General features: G+C 36.8%; 3 protein-coding genes and 1 pseudogene across 3 annotated transcripts; all 4 read left to right on the top strand.

Moving 5' to 3' along the window:
- The first annotated feature begins 886 nt into the window (after positions 1 to 886).
- On the top strand, positions 887 to 2,647 carry LOC148878585 (glutathione transferase GST 23 pseudogene; annotated as a pseudogene).
- Positions 2,648 to 6,196: 3,549 nt separating this feature from the next.
- LOC148878586 (putative glutathione S-transferase) lies at positions 6,197 to 7,516 on the top strand. The gene is made up of 2 exons (XM_088956986.1): positions 6,197 to 6,909; positions 6,996 to 7,516. Exons 1-2 carry the CDS (start codon positions 6,601 to 6,603, stop codon positions 7,347 to 7,349), a joined length of 663 nt encoding a protein of 220 aa, XP_088813112.1. The 5' UTR covers positions 6,197 to 6,600; the 3' UTR covers positions 7,350 to 7,516.
- A 1,952-nt stretch (positions 7,517 to 9,468) lies between these two features.
- Positions 9,469 to 10,433, top strand: LOC148878587 (auxin response factor 3-like). Its single transcript, XM_088972880.1, is given in 4 exon segments — positions 9,469 to 9,521; positions 9,606 to 10,033; positions 10,036 to 10,218; positions 10,339 to 10,433. Coding segments are annotated over 4 exon segments (759 nt in total).
- A 1,286-nt stretch (positions 10,434 to 11,719) lies between these two features.
- Positions 11,720 to 12,976, top strand: LOC148878588 (putative glutathione S-transferase). The gene is made up of 2 exons (XM_088957013.1): positions 11,720 to 12,116; positions 12,248 to 12,976. The coding sequence occupies exons 1-2, from the start codon at positions 11,808 to 11,810 to the stop codon at positions 12,419 to 12,421; spliced, it is 483 nt and encodes a 160-aa protein (XP_088813139.1). The 5' UTR covers positions 11,720 to 11,807; the 3' UTR covers positions 12,422 to 12,976.
- Positions 12,977 to 13,694: the final 718 nt, after the last annotated feature.

The following is a 13,694-nucleotide window of genomic DNA, read 5'->3' on the forward strand; positions in this document are numbered from 1 at the left end:
TAGGATCCATTTGCGGCCCCAAAAAATTTTATGGAGAAAGAATTAAAATTCTCTCCCATTCCTCTCCTATGAACAACAAACGTAGCCTTATGGTTGCATGAGCAGGGCGCATTTATCCGTATTCAAGTTCAGGATAAGGCAGTTCTTGTCATGTTCTGAATCTGAAAACGAACAAACAAACAAACAAACTTCTCTGAATCAGTGTTTCGGTATGCAAGCTGACAAACACACATACACACGTGATAAAACAATACTTTCTCTCATGCAGGGGAGTCCTACATGAAGCCATTAGACAATCAGACTACGTGGCCATCCAAAGTGAAGAGATCGGATTTACTCCTTACAGACCATACCTCACACTAACTTGACAATATCAGCTTCGGTGTTGTGCATAATACAGTACACGACATCAGTCTTGCACAGGCGGAGCCCATGTTTCAGATCGATTGGTAGAGGATTCAGTCTTATCTTCATCCTAGAGACGGGAAGTAGAGAATAAGGGAAGGTATACAATCATCTGGTATGTGGTCCCAAATCATAAAATGATTTTTCCAAAATACAAGAAAAATAGATTCCCACCTTCAAAACCTATGTTGGCACAAAATGGATTAATAACAAAAGCCGGATGGTGGAGATGATTACAGATATCATAACAATGTGAATGTAAATAAATGATCTCAACCGTTCAATTTTAATGTATCCATTCAAAATAAAATCGTTAAAGAAATTTTGGGGTTATTATACTCCCCTTCACCTTTTTCCTATTTTTGTTAAATATACCTTTACTTTTCAAAACCTTCAAGAAACCCCTCTATCAAAGATTTTTTTTTTTATTTTTTTATTTAATACTTACCTTCCCTCAGGTCTACGTTAGTGACCATTAACGATGGTTGTCCAGGTAAGCCATTAATTGTTTTTAGTGACCAAAATAACACTGATCCTCTGTCAAATAATTGTTTAAAAATTGAAATCAAGAAGAAAAACAAAAAACAAAAAATATTTCATCTTTTATCATCCTCAACACAAAGGTCCCAATTCCCAAGCCCGTTTGGATGGAGATAAACCCCAAAATCTCAAATGGAGGGATAGTATAATAAATTTTATCATTGCACAATTTTAGATCATGACAAAGTCAAAGGGAGAGGGTAGTATAGTAAATTAAAAAAAAAAAACCATTCATCTCCATTAATGGTAGATCCTTGACCGGGGGTTTTAGTTTAGGTAATAACCTGGAATTTTGGGAAGTTAATGTACTCATGGTCAAAATATTCATCTGATCAGGGCTAATGTTGGGGTGGATCCATATTTAATTCTGGGTCAACCTAATTGGATCGGATGCAAGCCTTAAACTTAGACAGGTAGATATCTCTATTATCTTTATTCATCCTATCTGACTATCTCTTAACAAAAAAATAAAAAGTAAATATATGGTTTGACATCCATATATAATCATAAAATGAACAACCCAGTAACAATATACACTTTGATAACAAAATAAAAAATAAAAAATAAAAAATAAGAATTCCCATGTTCGCTCAACAACAACAACAATAAATTAATAATAAAGTCAGATGGAACCCCAATTGATTTCAACAATTCAATTTGAATACATCCACTAAGAAAATTGAAACTAAGTGGATGGTTATCCATAAAGCAGAATATCAAGAAACCCAAGCAAGTATAATACTAAGAAACTTATATTATAATTAGTTGTTAAATATAAGATTTATTATAACTAGTTAAATATAAGAATCTCTACCACCTACTCTGATCAACAGTCAGAAATATTAAACATCAATAGAAAGTTATTACATCAAATTTTATTCCAAGAGGTAGATCCACCATCAAACTCTTTGGCTCCCAAAAGGATTCATTTTTGTCAACAATTCATAAATTAATAAAAAGGAAGCTCAGAGCCCAATCAAGAACACTCCCATCACTATATAAAGCAGCCCTGTTGTGTAGAAGGCCATCCATATCCATTTTTTTTAGAATATCATAACATGGGAGCCGGGAGGAGTGAAGTTGATAGGATTTTGGACTAGCCCATATGTTTATAGAGTCATCTGGGCTCTGAAACTGAAGGGTGTAGAATATGAATACATAGCCCAAAGCTCTTTTTGGCTCATCTTTGTTTCCCCTAGCCCAAAGCTCAAAAGCAAAAAAGCTTATCCAAGCAGAGCCTCAAGTCCCTGGCCCAAGAAGATTATATTTAGCAAATAATGCCTCATGTTGTGCTTAAGCTTAGCTGCTTCAACAAATGATCATCTTTTTTTTTTTTTTTTCTGATTAGGGCTCATGTATATGGGCAATGTTCCGTTCTAGTGGTGAAAAAGTAGAGAAGGCTAAGAAGGAAAGCTTGGAAATGCTGAGAACCATAGAAGAACATGGGCTTGGAGAGAAGAAATTTTTTGGTGGTGACACAATTGGGTTTGCGGACTTGGCCTTCGGTGGGATTGCTCACTGGTTGGGAGTAATGGAAGATGTTGTGGGGGTGAAGTTGTTGGAAGCTCAATCTTTCCCTCGTTTGTATGAATGGACTCAAAATTTCAAGGAAGTGCCTGTGATCAAAGACAACCTGCCTGATCCTGAGAAGATGCTTGTCTTCTTGAAACGCTTGAGGGAGAAGTTTCTGGCATCTGCATAACCACTACCATCCATTGTATTTCTGTTCTGTTCTATTCTGCAAGTGTTTTCTGTTTCTGCTTACTACATTTGAGCTTTTAACTCTCTCTCTCTCTCTCTCAACAAATAGAAAAAGAATCAACCCAATGGGATATTAGGAGAATAATTAGAGAAGACTTAAAAATTCTGATTTTTGAACGGGCTAGAGGAACTGAGGGAAGACTGAAAAGGATTTAAGTGAAAATAATAAGAAATAATTAAGCATCTATAATTTAACAATGGATATGACACTGAATTAAACAAAATGGTGAAACAGGATTCATGTAGCTTATTCCATATAGTTAGGACAAGGCTATGGTGAAACTGTATATATGCAGAACTGTATAGTGGAGGCATCACATCCCCCAGCTGAAGTGAGACCAGATCTGCTACCAACATGTTGCTACTAACTATTAACATGCCTCAAACATGTTTCATATATAATTGTATGTTGTCATTGATGGGTCATAGTAAGGCGACAGAATTAATCATATTTGGGCTGTTTAGCTATATATCATGATAGAAGGCCCATTTGGGAAGGCTGAAGCTTTAATTGAGTTGCTTTGGAGAAGCCACTAAAAGAAACTTTAGTGAAAGCCCTATTTTCTGTTTGGAAGACAGCTGTTTTGGACCTTCCAGAAGGTTTTCACAAAACATAGCTTAGGTCTTTTCAGGTGGGGCCCATCTCATAAAGCCTGAAGCTGTGAATTCAAAGCCCTCCCAAATGGGCACTCCGCTGAGCTGCTGCTCCTTCTGCTTTGAAGTTCTCTGGTAGAAGTGGATTTTAGTCGAGCCGAGCCGAATAGTATGAGGCTCGAGTTTGGTTTGAGTCAAAAATTCATAAGCTTGAAAGTTTGAGTTTGATTTTGAGAAAAATATTTTATAAAAATAATATTTTTATTTGATATTTAAAAAAATAATATATATATATATATATTCGAGCTGGCTTGCGAGCCAAGCTCTAATAGGCTCGAGCTCGGCTTGTTTCATAATCAAATCAGTGAATTGGGCTCGAGTCCAAGCTCGAACAACTCGTGAAAAGTTCGGCTCGTTACCACCCCTACTCTCTGGACTACCTATTCAAAGAAGGTGAATCAGGCAGCCCTTCAAAGATCAAATGACTAGCTGACATGCATCCAATTTGGTCTCTCAGGATTTTTCATCAAATATAACTTATAGGTTATAGCTTCCCATGTGGGACCCACCTTGAAAAGCCATAAGCCTATGTGCTTCAGCACTCCCAAACGGGCACTTAGCTGATGTAACTTGAAATAGAGAACGGATGGGGAGGTGTGTCAGAGGTGATTTTGCTGATTAGGTATGTGGCACTGTGAAGCCAAACCACCCTTGCTCTGAAGCTCTTTCATCCCTAGATTTTTTTTTTCCATTTTTTTTTTTCATTTTGTTAAAACACTGCTGCAGTCGATAAAGAGAACAACATCCAAAGAGACTTAGAGACTGAAGTTGTTGTAGGGGGTAGAACCTAGATTTCCTACTCACGATTTATGAATTGTAGTCACACATCTCTCAAATGATAATAGAAATGTGTGACTGCAATTCACGGCGGCTAGAGAATGGGCAAGAAAAGTGAGTAAGAAATCTCGTTTGGTAGGGGATATACATTTGATGGATGACGTGAGACATTATTACTGGTTAAATGATGTCTAACATAGTGATAAGTGCAGTTAATCCAGACTCCAAGTCAAGAAGGTAATCGGGAAGAGCATATGGGCTGCAACCACAGTCACAGCATTCAACTGCTGGTGTACTGTGTTTCCTTGAGGGGGTAGATACACAATAATCCTATCAGTTAGACACATTGAATCACCCGTGATGTCAATATGTCATGCTTACATGACTAGACATAAGACACTCTTTCCTAGTTGTTGTCCCCACAAACATAAAACCCGATGTTCCTAAAACAATTTTAAAACCAAACACATGTACCACCTTTTAATCAAATAGGATTTAAAAATACAAATTTAGATAAAAAGATAAAGTTTAAAATCATATCTTTATTCTTCAAACCTCTGCACAACAAATATCTATATTATATATAAAAGTGTGAACGTAGAGTAGAAGTTTTGTTTGACTAAAATTATCCTCTATTTCTTTGTTTGAAAAATGACATAAAAGTTATTTTATTACATTTTTAATGGCTATTAAGATGCTCATATTTGTTTATTTAGTCCATCTCTATTTGTAAGGGTTGAATTTGTAACTTCAATTATTACTTTTCACCTTATTTAATCTCTTCTCTTTAAATCTTATACTTAAGGTATTAACTCTCATTTTCTCTTATTAAATCCTATATTTATGTTACTTTTCATTAATAAATGTTATTAATTAGATCTATGTCAATATTTTTAACAATATAAACACATATATTTTAAAACTAAGTAAAAAACAAAACCATTATTTATTAAAGTGGTGGCTAATTCAACCATCTAAATCAAATTGATCAACTATAAAGTCATAGTTAGGTAATAAAATTTTAAAATAGAAATAAACATAAAAATTACAAAAATGTAGAAAAAAATTAAACACATTTATGATGTTTTTGTTAATCAAATTAAAAAAAAAATAAGTGTAATAAATAAGAATTATTTTTATTGATACTGAAAATGAAATGCATAATTTAGAACTCACCAAAGATGAAATTATTTTACTACTTGGAAAAGATCAATAGTTCAACTTTTGGGGATAAATAATAAAAATTAATAAAATATAAAATACAAAAAATATAAAAATACATAAGTTTTGCAAAAATACATTTTGGCACATGTATAATATTATATAATTATCATATTAAACAAAAAGTAAATGTGACATATTTACACTACTATTAAAAATATTAATAAGATTGTGGAGTTTTTGATTAAAATACTCATTTTTGAATTTGATCCCTATTTAATTGTGAGGTTTAAATTATAAATTGAACTACTATTTTTCTCCTCATTCAATTCCCTCTATTTAAATCTTACATTTTTTTTAATAAATGAATAAAAAAAATACACCAAAAAGATAAAAACATTACAAAAAGGAGAATCTTGCCAAGCAAGTAGGCTTATCAATGGTATTTGAAACTTCACAACTCATTACTATAATAAAATATTATCATTACTCATTACTATCATTATTGTCATCTAGAATTGTCACGTGCAAAGCACGTACATGCTTACTAGTAAAAATAAAAAATATAAAAATTAGATCATTCCTTTGAACTTCATCTTGCATCCATCTACATTTAGTGCATTTTACCATAAAATGAAAGTTCTAGCAACAATTAATGTAAATAACCCAACAGAAAAACTATAAAAAAAAAATAAGAAAAGGAAAAGTCCCATGTTGGCACAACAAGTTAATAATAAAAAAGAATGGTAGAGATGATTCTCGGTTGGGACATTCAATCGTGGGTCCCACTTTAAGGAGAATGATTTCAACCATTCAATTTTAATGTATCCATTCAGAACATAGATGGTTAAATAAATTCTGGGAAATATATATATTATGGAGAAGGCCTATAAATCATGGTCAAAATCATCGGATCAGGCTCATATTTTGGTTGATGTATTATCTAAAATGAAGATGGTTATCCATTGAGCAATGAAGAAATAATTAAGCAAACAAGCAAGTAAAGTACCAACAAACTTATATACAAGCATGCATCTTTACAAGCTCTAATCCACAGTCTGAAATATTCAACGCCGATAGAAAACTATTACATCAAACTTTCTCCAAGTTCTAAGGTGGCCTTTGGCTCCTCAAAAGACCGACTTTGTCAAGAATTTGAAAATTAGAAGAATAAAAAAAAAAAAAAACAGCTTTTAAATAAGGAAGCTTGAAGCTCAAGAAAGAATCATCCCATGAATCACTATATATATTAGCAACCCTGTTAATGTAGAAGACCTTCCATGTTCATCTTAAGATCATAACATGGGAGAGGTGAAGTTGTTTGGAAATTGGAGTAGCCCATTTGTTTACAGAGTAATTTGGGCTCTGAAGCTAAAGGGTGTAAAGTATGAATACATAGAAGAAGATCTCTCCAACAAGAGTGAATTGCTTTTGAAGTATAACCCAGTCCACAAGAAGGTCCCTGTGCTTGTTCATAATGGGAAACCAATTGCGGAGTCGCTCGTTATCCTGGAATACATCGACGAGACATGGCCAGAGCATCCATTGCTACCCAAAGATGCACAGCTGAGGGCTGAAGCTCGATTTTGGGCAAAATTTGCTGAGGATAAGGCAAGCGAAGAATACGAGTTTCTGAATATCTTGTGCTTAAATTCGATTCTTTAACAAATAATCAAGTTTGGGTTTTTCTTATGTAGGGCATATGCATATGGAGATTCTTCAGTTCTGTTGGTGAAGAACAGGAGAAGGCCAAGAAAGAGAGCTTGGAAATGCTGAGAACCATAGAAGAACATGGGCTTGCAGAGAAGAAATTTTTTGGTGGCTACACAATTGGGTTTGCTGACTTGGCCTTTGGTTGGATTTCTCACTGGATGGGAGTGATGGAAGATATAGTAGGAGTGAAGTTGGTGGAAGCTCAGACATTCCCTCACTTGCATGCTTGGGTTCACAATTTTAAGCAAGTTCCAGGGATCAAAGAGAACCTGCCTGATCCTGAGAAGATGTTTGCCCGTTTCAAATGCGTCAGGGAGATGCTCTTGGCATCTGCATAACCACCACCGTCTATTATGTTTCTGTTCTTCATATGGGTTCAGGGTTCTGTTCCATCTATCTATACATTTTCTATTTCTTCATAACCTCTCTCTATCTGTGTGTGGAAATGAAGGTTGTGTTTGGTTCCATTTTATAGTTGAAAGTTGAAACAGGCACAATTTGAAAAGCACAGACTGTGTTTGTGGAAACGTCAAATTGACATTTCTCTCTCCCAAGGGGGTGAATTTAATCGTCAGGAATCCGGATGCCCTGCACTCGAAATGGCGTGGGCAGCGATGCATGGGTACCTCGTTTATAGAGCAAATGATAAATTTTCCATTAGATTATAATATTTTTTTATTTTTGAAATTATCCTAAAGTATTCTTAGAGATGGAGGACGAGGGCCACAGCCACTGGGCCCAGGTGAGATCTCCCAATGTTTGAAGGACTAGGAAACAATTCCAACAGTTATCTCACCATTCTTCTTCATTTTCCAATGAAACCTAGCTTCTCTTAATCCAAAACTAAACTTCATTCAGGCCTACTCGGTAGGACGGGAAATGGTGGTGCTTAGACAGATTCCATATATATGACGATGATCGCATCATTCTCCCTCCTTCCAAGCAAACACTAAGGACTGTATACCTTTTCACAGGGTTATCAACACGAAGGGAAAGTAAAATCAGAACCGAATCCTTCATTATGATGGTATATGTGATGGTGATATAGAGGACCCAACATCTCAGCAACAACCGTTCGATTTGAAATCTTACAATCGCATTATTTTCTTTATTCGTATTTCTTATACTGTTAGTAGATGGAGAGTTTGACCATTCTCCTCCTTGATTACAGTTGTAGTAACTCTGTTCTTGTTGTTTTTATACTGCTGGGTGCCCATCGGCGTTGAAGGCTATGGCATGAGAAGTTGCACCATCTGATTCTTCTATCCAACAGAATAAGAACTAAACAAATGGATTTTCATTTTGAAGATTTGAAGAAGATTGAATCCCCAGAGTTTCATTGTGAAGATTTAAAGAACTAAACAAGTGGATTTTCTACCCTTGGCTTAAGCTCGTCTTATGCAATTGTTAATGGTGGATCATTAGACTTTCATGGTTTTTCGTTTAGAGCCTAAAGACTTGGGTTTCCTCTAATTTTTCACGTTAACTTTTTTTTTTTTTTTATTTAAGTTTTAAAAATAAAAATATTAGTTAATAGAAGTTTTATCGTTTGGTATTCCTCCGCATATGAGGAGTGGGGTGCCCATGTGAACACCAGACGTGTTCATTTCTGATTGGAAGTGCACCATTTTAAGTGTAGGAGATCCGGACTCCATCAGAAGTGACTTTCACATGTGATGTACAATACATAAAAACATTTATTTAAGGTAAAAACAACAATCATACCAAACACAATCGAATATCTATTCCGTCTCTCTCTCTCTATATATATATATACTTTCCCCTTAGCTTAAAATCAATACTGATGGCGCATATAGAGGCCAACCAAGAAAATATGTTGCAGGTACGGGTGGTTTATCCAACAGAATGATCTGGGCCTAGGACCTTTTTGCCTTCTTCGGCAATCTAACGAATGAAATGAGAACTGGCTTAAAGTCAACATTTTAACGATGCCGTAGATTGAAGGCCAAGAAAATTTGTTGCATGTGGGGTTTTTGTTCTTAAGATAGCATAATTGTGGTGGGCCTATAGGCTTTCTTTTTGGGGCGGGGGAAATTGTCTAAAATTCATCATAATTTTTAGCGTTTCTCTTAAATTTATGGTAATTTTTCTTTAAACAGATTAACAATTATTAATATATTATCATTTTACCCTTCATAAGAAAAATATAAAATCTATACATAAAATGATATAAACAGAAATTACACCTAGAACTTTGAATACCTAGAAAATTTAGATTGTTCAAGCGGCAATTGCAGCTTATTCGAATCAGAGAACTTTCCTTGCTCAAGCGGCAATTGCACAGGCTATGTAGCGACCTTTCAGGGTTTGAGTGCAATGCAGATGCAGACACCATTGCTTATCCATCACCTTCCCCACAACCCACCACCACCACCACTACTATTGTTCCGCTGCTTTTTTGCTTGCTCTCATTTGATTTCTAGGGGTTCTGGTTTCATGGGGGGTGTTATTGATCTCAATACCGTCACCGACAACGAGGACGTCGCTTCGGCAGTGGTGGTTGAGAGCGGACCTGCTTCACTCTCGTTGCCTTCTTCTTCATCGTCGGTGTCTTCCACATCAGCTTCATTATGTTCGTCGTCGTTGTCCTCGGAAGGTGTCTGTTTGGAGCTCTGGCATGCTTGTGCGGGGCCGCTTATATCATTGCGAAAGAAAGGAAGTGCTGTTGTTTACTTGCCGCAGGGGCACTTGGAGCATATTTCGGAATTTCTGGCGACGGTTTATAATCTTCTGCCTCATATGTTCTGCTGCATCGTCGACATCAAGCTTCATGCGGAAGTTTCCATGGATGAAGTTTACGCACAGATCTTCCTGCTTCCTGAAACTGAGATTGAGCAGAAATTGCTGAGAGGAGATATGGAAGCTGATGGTGAAGACGAGGAAATTGAAGGTTCGGCCAAGCTGGCAACGCCTCGCATGTTCTGCAAAACCCTCATTGCTTCTGATACGAGCACTCATGGAGGGTTCTCCGTTCCTCAACGAGCCGCCGAAGACTGCTTCCCCCCCTGGATTATAAGCAACAAAGACCATACCAAGAGCTTGTAGCAAAAGATTTACATGGTGTAGAGTGGAAGTTTCGGCACATCTACAGGGGTCAGCAACGGAGACATTTGCTTACAACTGGATGGAGTGCATTTGTCAATAACAAGAAGCTAGTCTCTGGGGATGCTATCCTCTTTCTTAGAGGTTTGAAATGAAGTTCAAAATGAGGTTTGGTAACTGGGATGCAGCAGAGCGAAGATACAACGTTTGTTAATCAACCATTTTTTATTGGAATGAAGTTCAAAATGAGGTTTGAAACTGAAGATGCAGTAGAGCGAAGATACACTGGTCTGGTAACTGGGATTAATGATATGGAGATCCTGTTAGATGGCCTGGCTCAAAATGGAGATGCCTATTAGTGAGGTGGGATGATGATCTTGAGACAAGTTGGCATAATAGGATTTCTCCATGCGAGATTGAGCCATGGGGTCCAGTTTTAGCTTGCAGTAGTTTGTCTGCACCTGGTTCAAAAAAAAAAAAAAAAAACCAGGATGACTCTGCCTTCATCTAACCAGATTTTCCCAGTTCTAATGGAACAGGATTTTCAGACTTTCGGGAATCTTTAAGGTTCCAGAACGTCTTGCAAGGTCAAGAAATTTTGGGTTTCAGTACTCTTGAGCCATTCGAACGCTTCTTGTTCTTTGAAGAAAAAACACTGAAATCCTTCGCCGGGATATATTACCAGAGCTACTGAGATTCAACATCTGGTTGATAGTGACACCTTCTTTCTTTAATTCGCCGGTTACGGGTAATTTGGTCATGAAAATTGTATTTCTTTTAATGAAGAGAGTTTTGGAAAATAAAAACTCAATGACATGGTGAATTTTAGACATTTAAATGTTATGATGAGATTAAGAGAAATACTGAAAAATCATGAAGTTTTCGAAAATTACCCTTCGTTTTTTGGCTTTTTGTGGAAGACCAATTCCCTCTGAATAGGAAAGTCCAATTACCCTTCGTTTCGAAAATTGTAATTCTTTTTTGACCTTTATACGTAGTAAGGGCAATAGGAAAGTCTTTATGGAATCTAATTGACTAATTCCCTCTGAATTACTAATTTCATACCTCAGTTTAAGAAAACCACAGTCTTGCTTTAGTTAAATAGTACAAAAATTCACAGAAATTGAAAACCCTTTTAATTAGCAGTTTAGCACCACCCTCATAAATGTCATAAGAAAATTAATACACAAACTTCAGATGCAAAAAGATAAGGGTGGGGGTGCGGAGAGAAAACTTTAGAGTGGTTACTATTAGAAGCTTGGATCTACTTCTCACAGAATGCGTTTCACACTGACCTCACATTTACATCCCACCCTGTATTAGAAATATTTTCTCATAAATAATAAATATAATAGGAGAAATATTCTTGATAAACGGCTAGAACATGCTATGAGGGCAGTGTAAGGCACACTCTGTGAAGAGCAGATCTGAACTCAAAGAAAGCCTAGAGTTTGGCCGTCAACCCATTCAATGATGTAAGCAGCACCTGCTTCAACTGCTAGCTACTACTATAATATATCCAAAGTCAATAATCAACGGCAGTGGAAATTTCAACTTTATTCACTCAGACACTTAGGTTGAATAATACAAGACTGATCTTGTCAATGATTCATATATAAATTAAAAGAGAAGTTTAAAGAAGCTTGGTGCCCAAGCAAGAATATTCCCATGAATCACTATTAAGCAACTAAGGTAGTGTAGAAGGTCATCTAAATTCATCTTTAGATTTTAACATGGGAGAAGTGAAGTTGTTTGGATTTTGGGCTAGTCCATTTGCTTACAGAGTCATTTGGGCTCTGAAACTGAGGGGTATAGAATATGAATACACAGAGGAAGATCTGCCCAACAAGAGTGATTTGCTTTTGAAGTATAACCCAGTTCACAAGAAGGTCCCTGTGCTTGTTCATGATGGAAAACCGATTGCGGAGTCGCTCGTTATTCTGGAATACATCGACGAGACATGGCCGGAGCATCCATTACTACCCAAAGATGCACAGGAGAAAGCCACAGCTCGATTCTGGGCTAAATTTTCTGAGGACAAGGTAATTCTATTCTAGCTTAGCTTCTTCATTAAAAGAAAAGAATTAATGTCTTGTTTTGAGTAGTAACAAGTTAAATAATTCATACTACCCCAAGATGACTTAATTGATCATGTTTTGATATTTTCATGTAGGGTATGTGTATAAAGGGATTCTTCTTTTCTAGTGGTGAAGAACAAGAGGAAGGTAAGAAACAAGTGTTGGAACTGCTGAGAAGCATAGAAGAACATGGGCTTGGAGAGAAGAAGTTTTTTGGTGGTGACACAATTGGATTGGCTGACCTGGCCATTGGTGGGGTTGCTTGCTGATTGGGAGTGATTGAGGATATGGTAGGAGTGAAGTTGGTGGAAGCTGCCTGATCCTGAGAGGATGTTTGCCTTTTTGAAAAACAGGAGGGAGATGCTTTTAGGATCTACATGACTATCCACAAACAAGGTTCAAAATATTGACATGCCCAATATATCAATAGGGGCGTATCGGATAATATCGATACTGTTTTTTATACTGTTCTTTTTTTTTTTCAAAATCAGTTCAGGGAGCTGGTTTAAGGCTCCTCCATCTTCTGAATCGGTCAAAACTCCATACATCTAATATAAAGGCATATCGGAGAGGTACCAACACAATACCTATTAACCAATAGGTATCGATGCTTTGAATCTTGCCCATAACTACTATCATCGTTTGGATTTCTGTTCTATAGGTATTATCTATGTTTTTCTTAGTCTTTTAAATGTAGTGGATATTGGCTTTGAATGACGACTCCCCTCGATGTTTCTCTTACTGTAATTGTAATTGTTTGTAACAGTCCATATGAATACTATGTTTGAGATGTTACATTTAATAAGAGTTGTGTGATTAGGGCACACCCCCTTTTTTTATTTTATGCATGCCCATTATATATATATATATATATATATATACCTTTAATTAGATATGTAAAGTGGATCGTACCACTCAAGTCACTCTAGCAACTAGGCTGTGCGATGCCACGGCCTGGCCCTTACCCCTGGTCTGTGTTGGGTTTGGATTTTGAGACCCGTGGGCTGTGGGTAGACATGACACTGCAAGCTAAATTGGACCCGTGTGCCAGCCCGCTACAGTGTGAAAGTTTAACAAAATTGGAAGGTTCCCTTAATCAGCCCTCTTTAAAGGGGTTGTTTGTAGATATGAATTATTTTATTTTCAAAACAACAAAAGAACTGCAACATCAGAAAAAAAAAATAATTCTTTTGTGAAACAATACACCCTGATACCGTAGATTGGTTATTGATGTAGGTGCACCTGGCCTAGACCAATAACGTGATTGTGCGTGTCAAGCGGCGGCATCCAGAGCAGACCCAATAGGGGCGTGTGTAGAACAGAGGCCGGTGTGCAAGCTAGAGCTAATGGCATGGCCACATGTGGCGGCCTTGGATGGATGCGCTTCTTAGGGAAGGACCACATTTTGACTGATCAAGCCCACCTACCTTTAGGCAGTCTCAAGTATAAATAGGGAGCAACCCCCTCAAGGTAAACATCTGGAATCTAGACTCAAGACTACCTAGAACTCTCCAATTCCCCCTGTGGCCTCGTCTGAGTGTT

This window comes from Nelumbo lutea, chromosome 1, assembly GCF_056320005.1.
Source record: "Nelumbo lutea isolate HS-2025 chromosome 1, American lotus-T2T, whole genome shotgun sequence".
NCBI classification, from domain to species: Eukaryota; Viridiplantae; Streptophyta; class Magnoliopsida; order Proteales; family Nelumbonaceae; genus Nelumbo; species Nelumbo lutea.

Bases quoted from the DNA above. Each gene is read 5' to 3' on its own strand.
- LOC148878586 (XM_088956986.1), top strand. From the start codon at position 6,601: ATGGGAGAGGTGAAGTTGTTTGGAAATTGGAGTAGCCCATTTGTTTAC. The intron at 6,910-6,995 runs GCAAGCGAAGAA...TTTCTTATGTAG, and splicing joins CAAAATTTGCTGAGGATAAG to GGCATATGCATATGGAGATT.
- LOC148878588 (XM_088957013.1), top strand. From the start codon at position 11,808: ATGGGAGAAGTGAAGTTGTTTGGATTTTGGGCTAGTCCATTTGCTTAC. The intron at 12,117-12,247 runs GTAATTCTATTC...ATTTTCATGTAG, and splicing joins CTAAATTTTCTGAGGACAAG to GGTATGTGTATAAAGGGATT.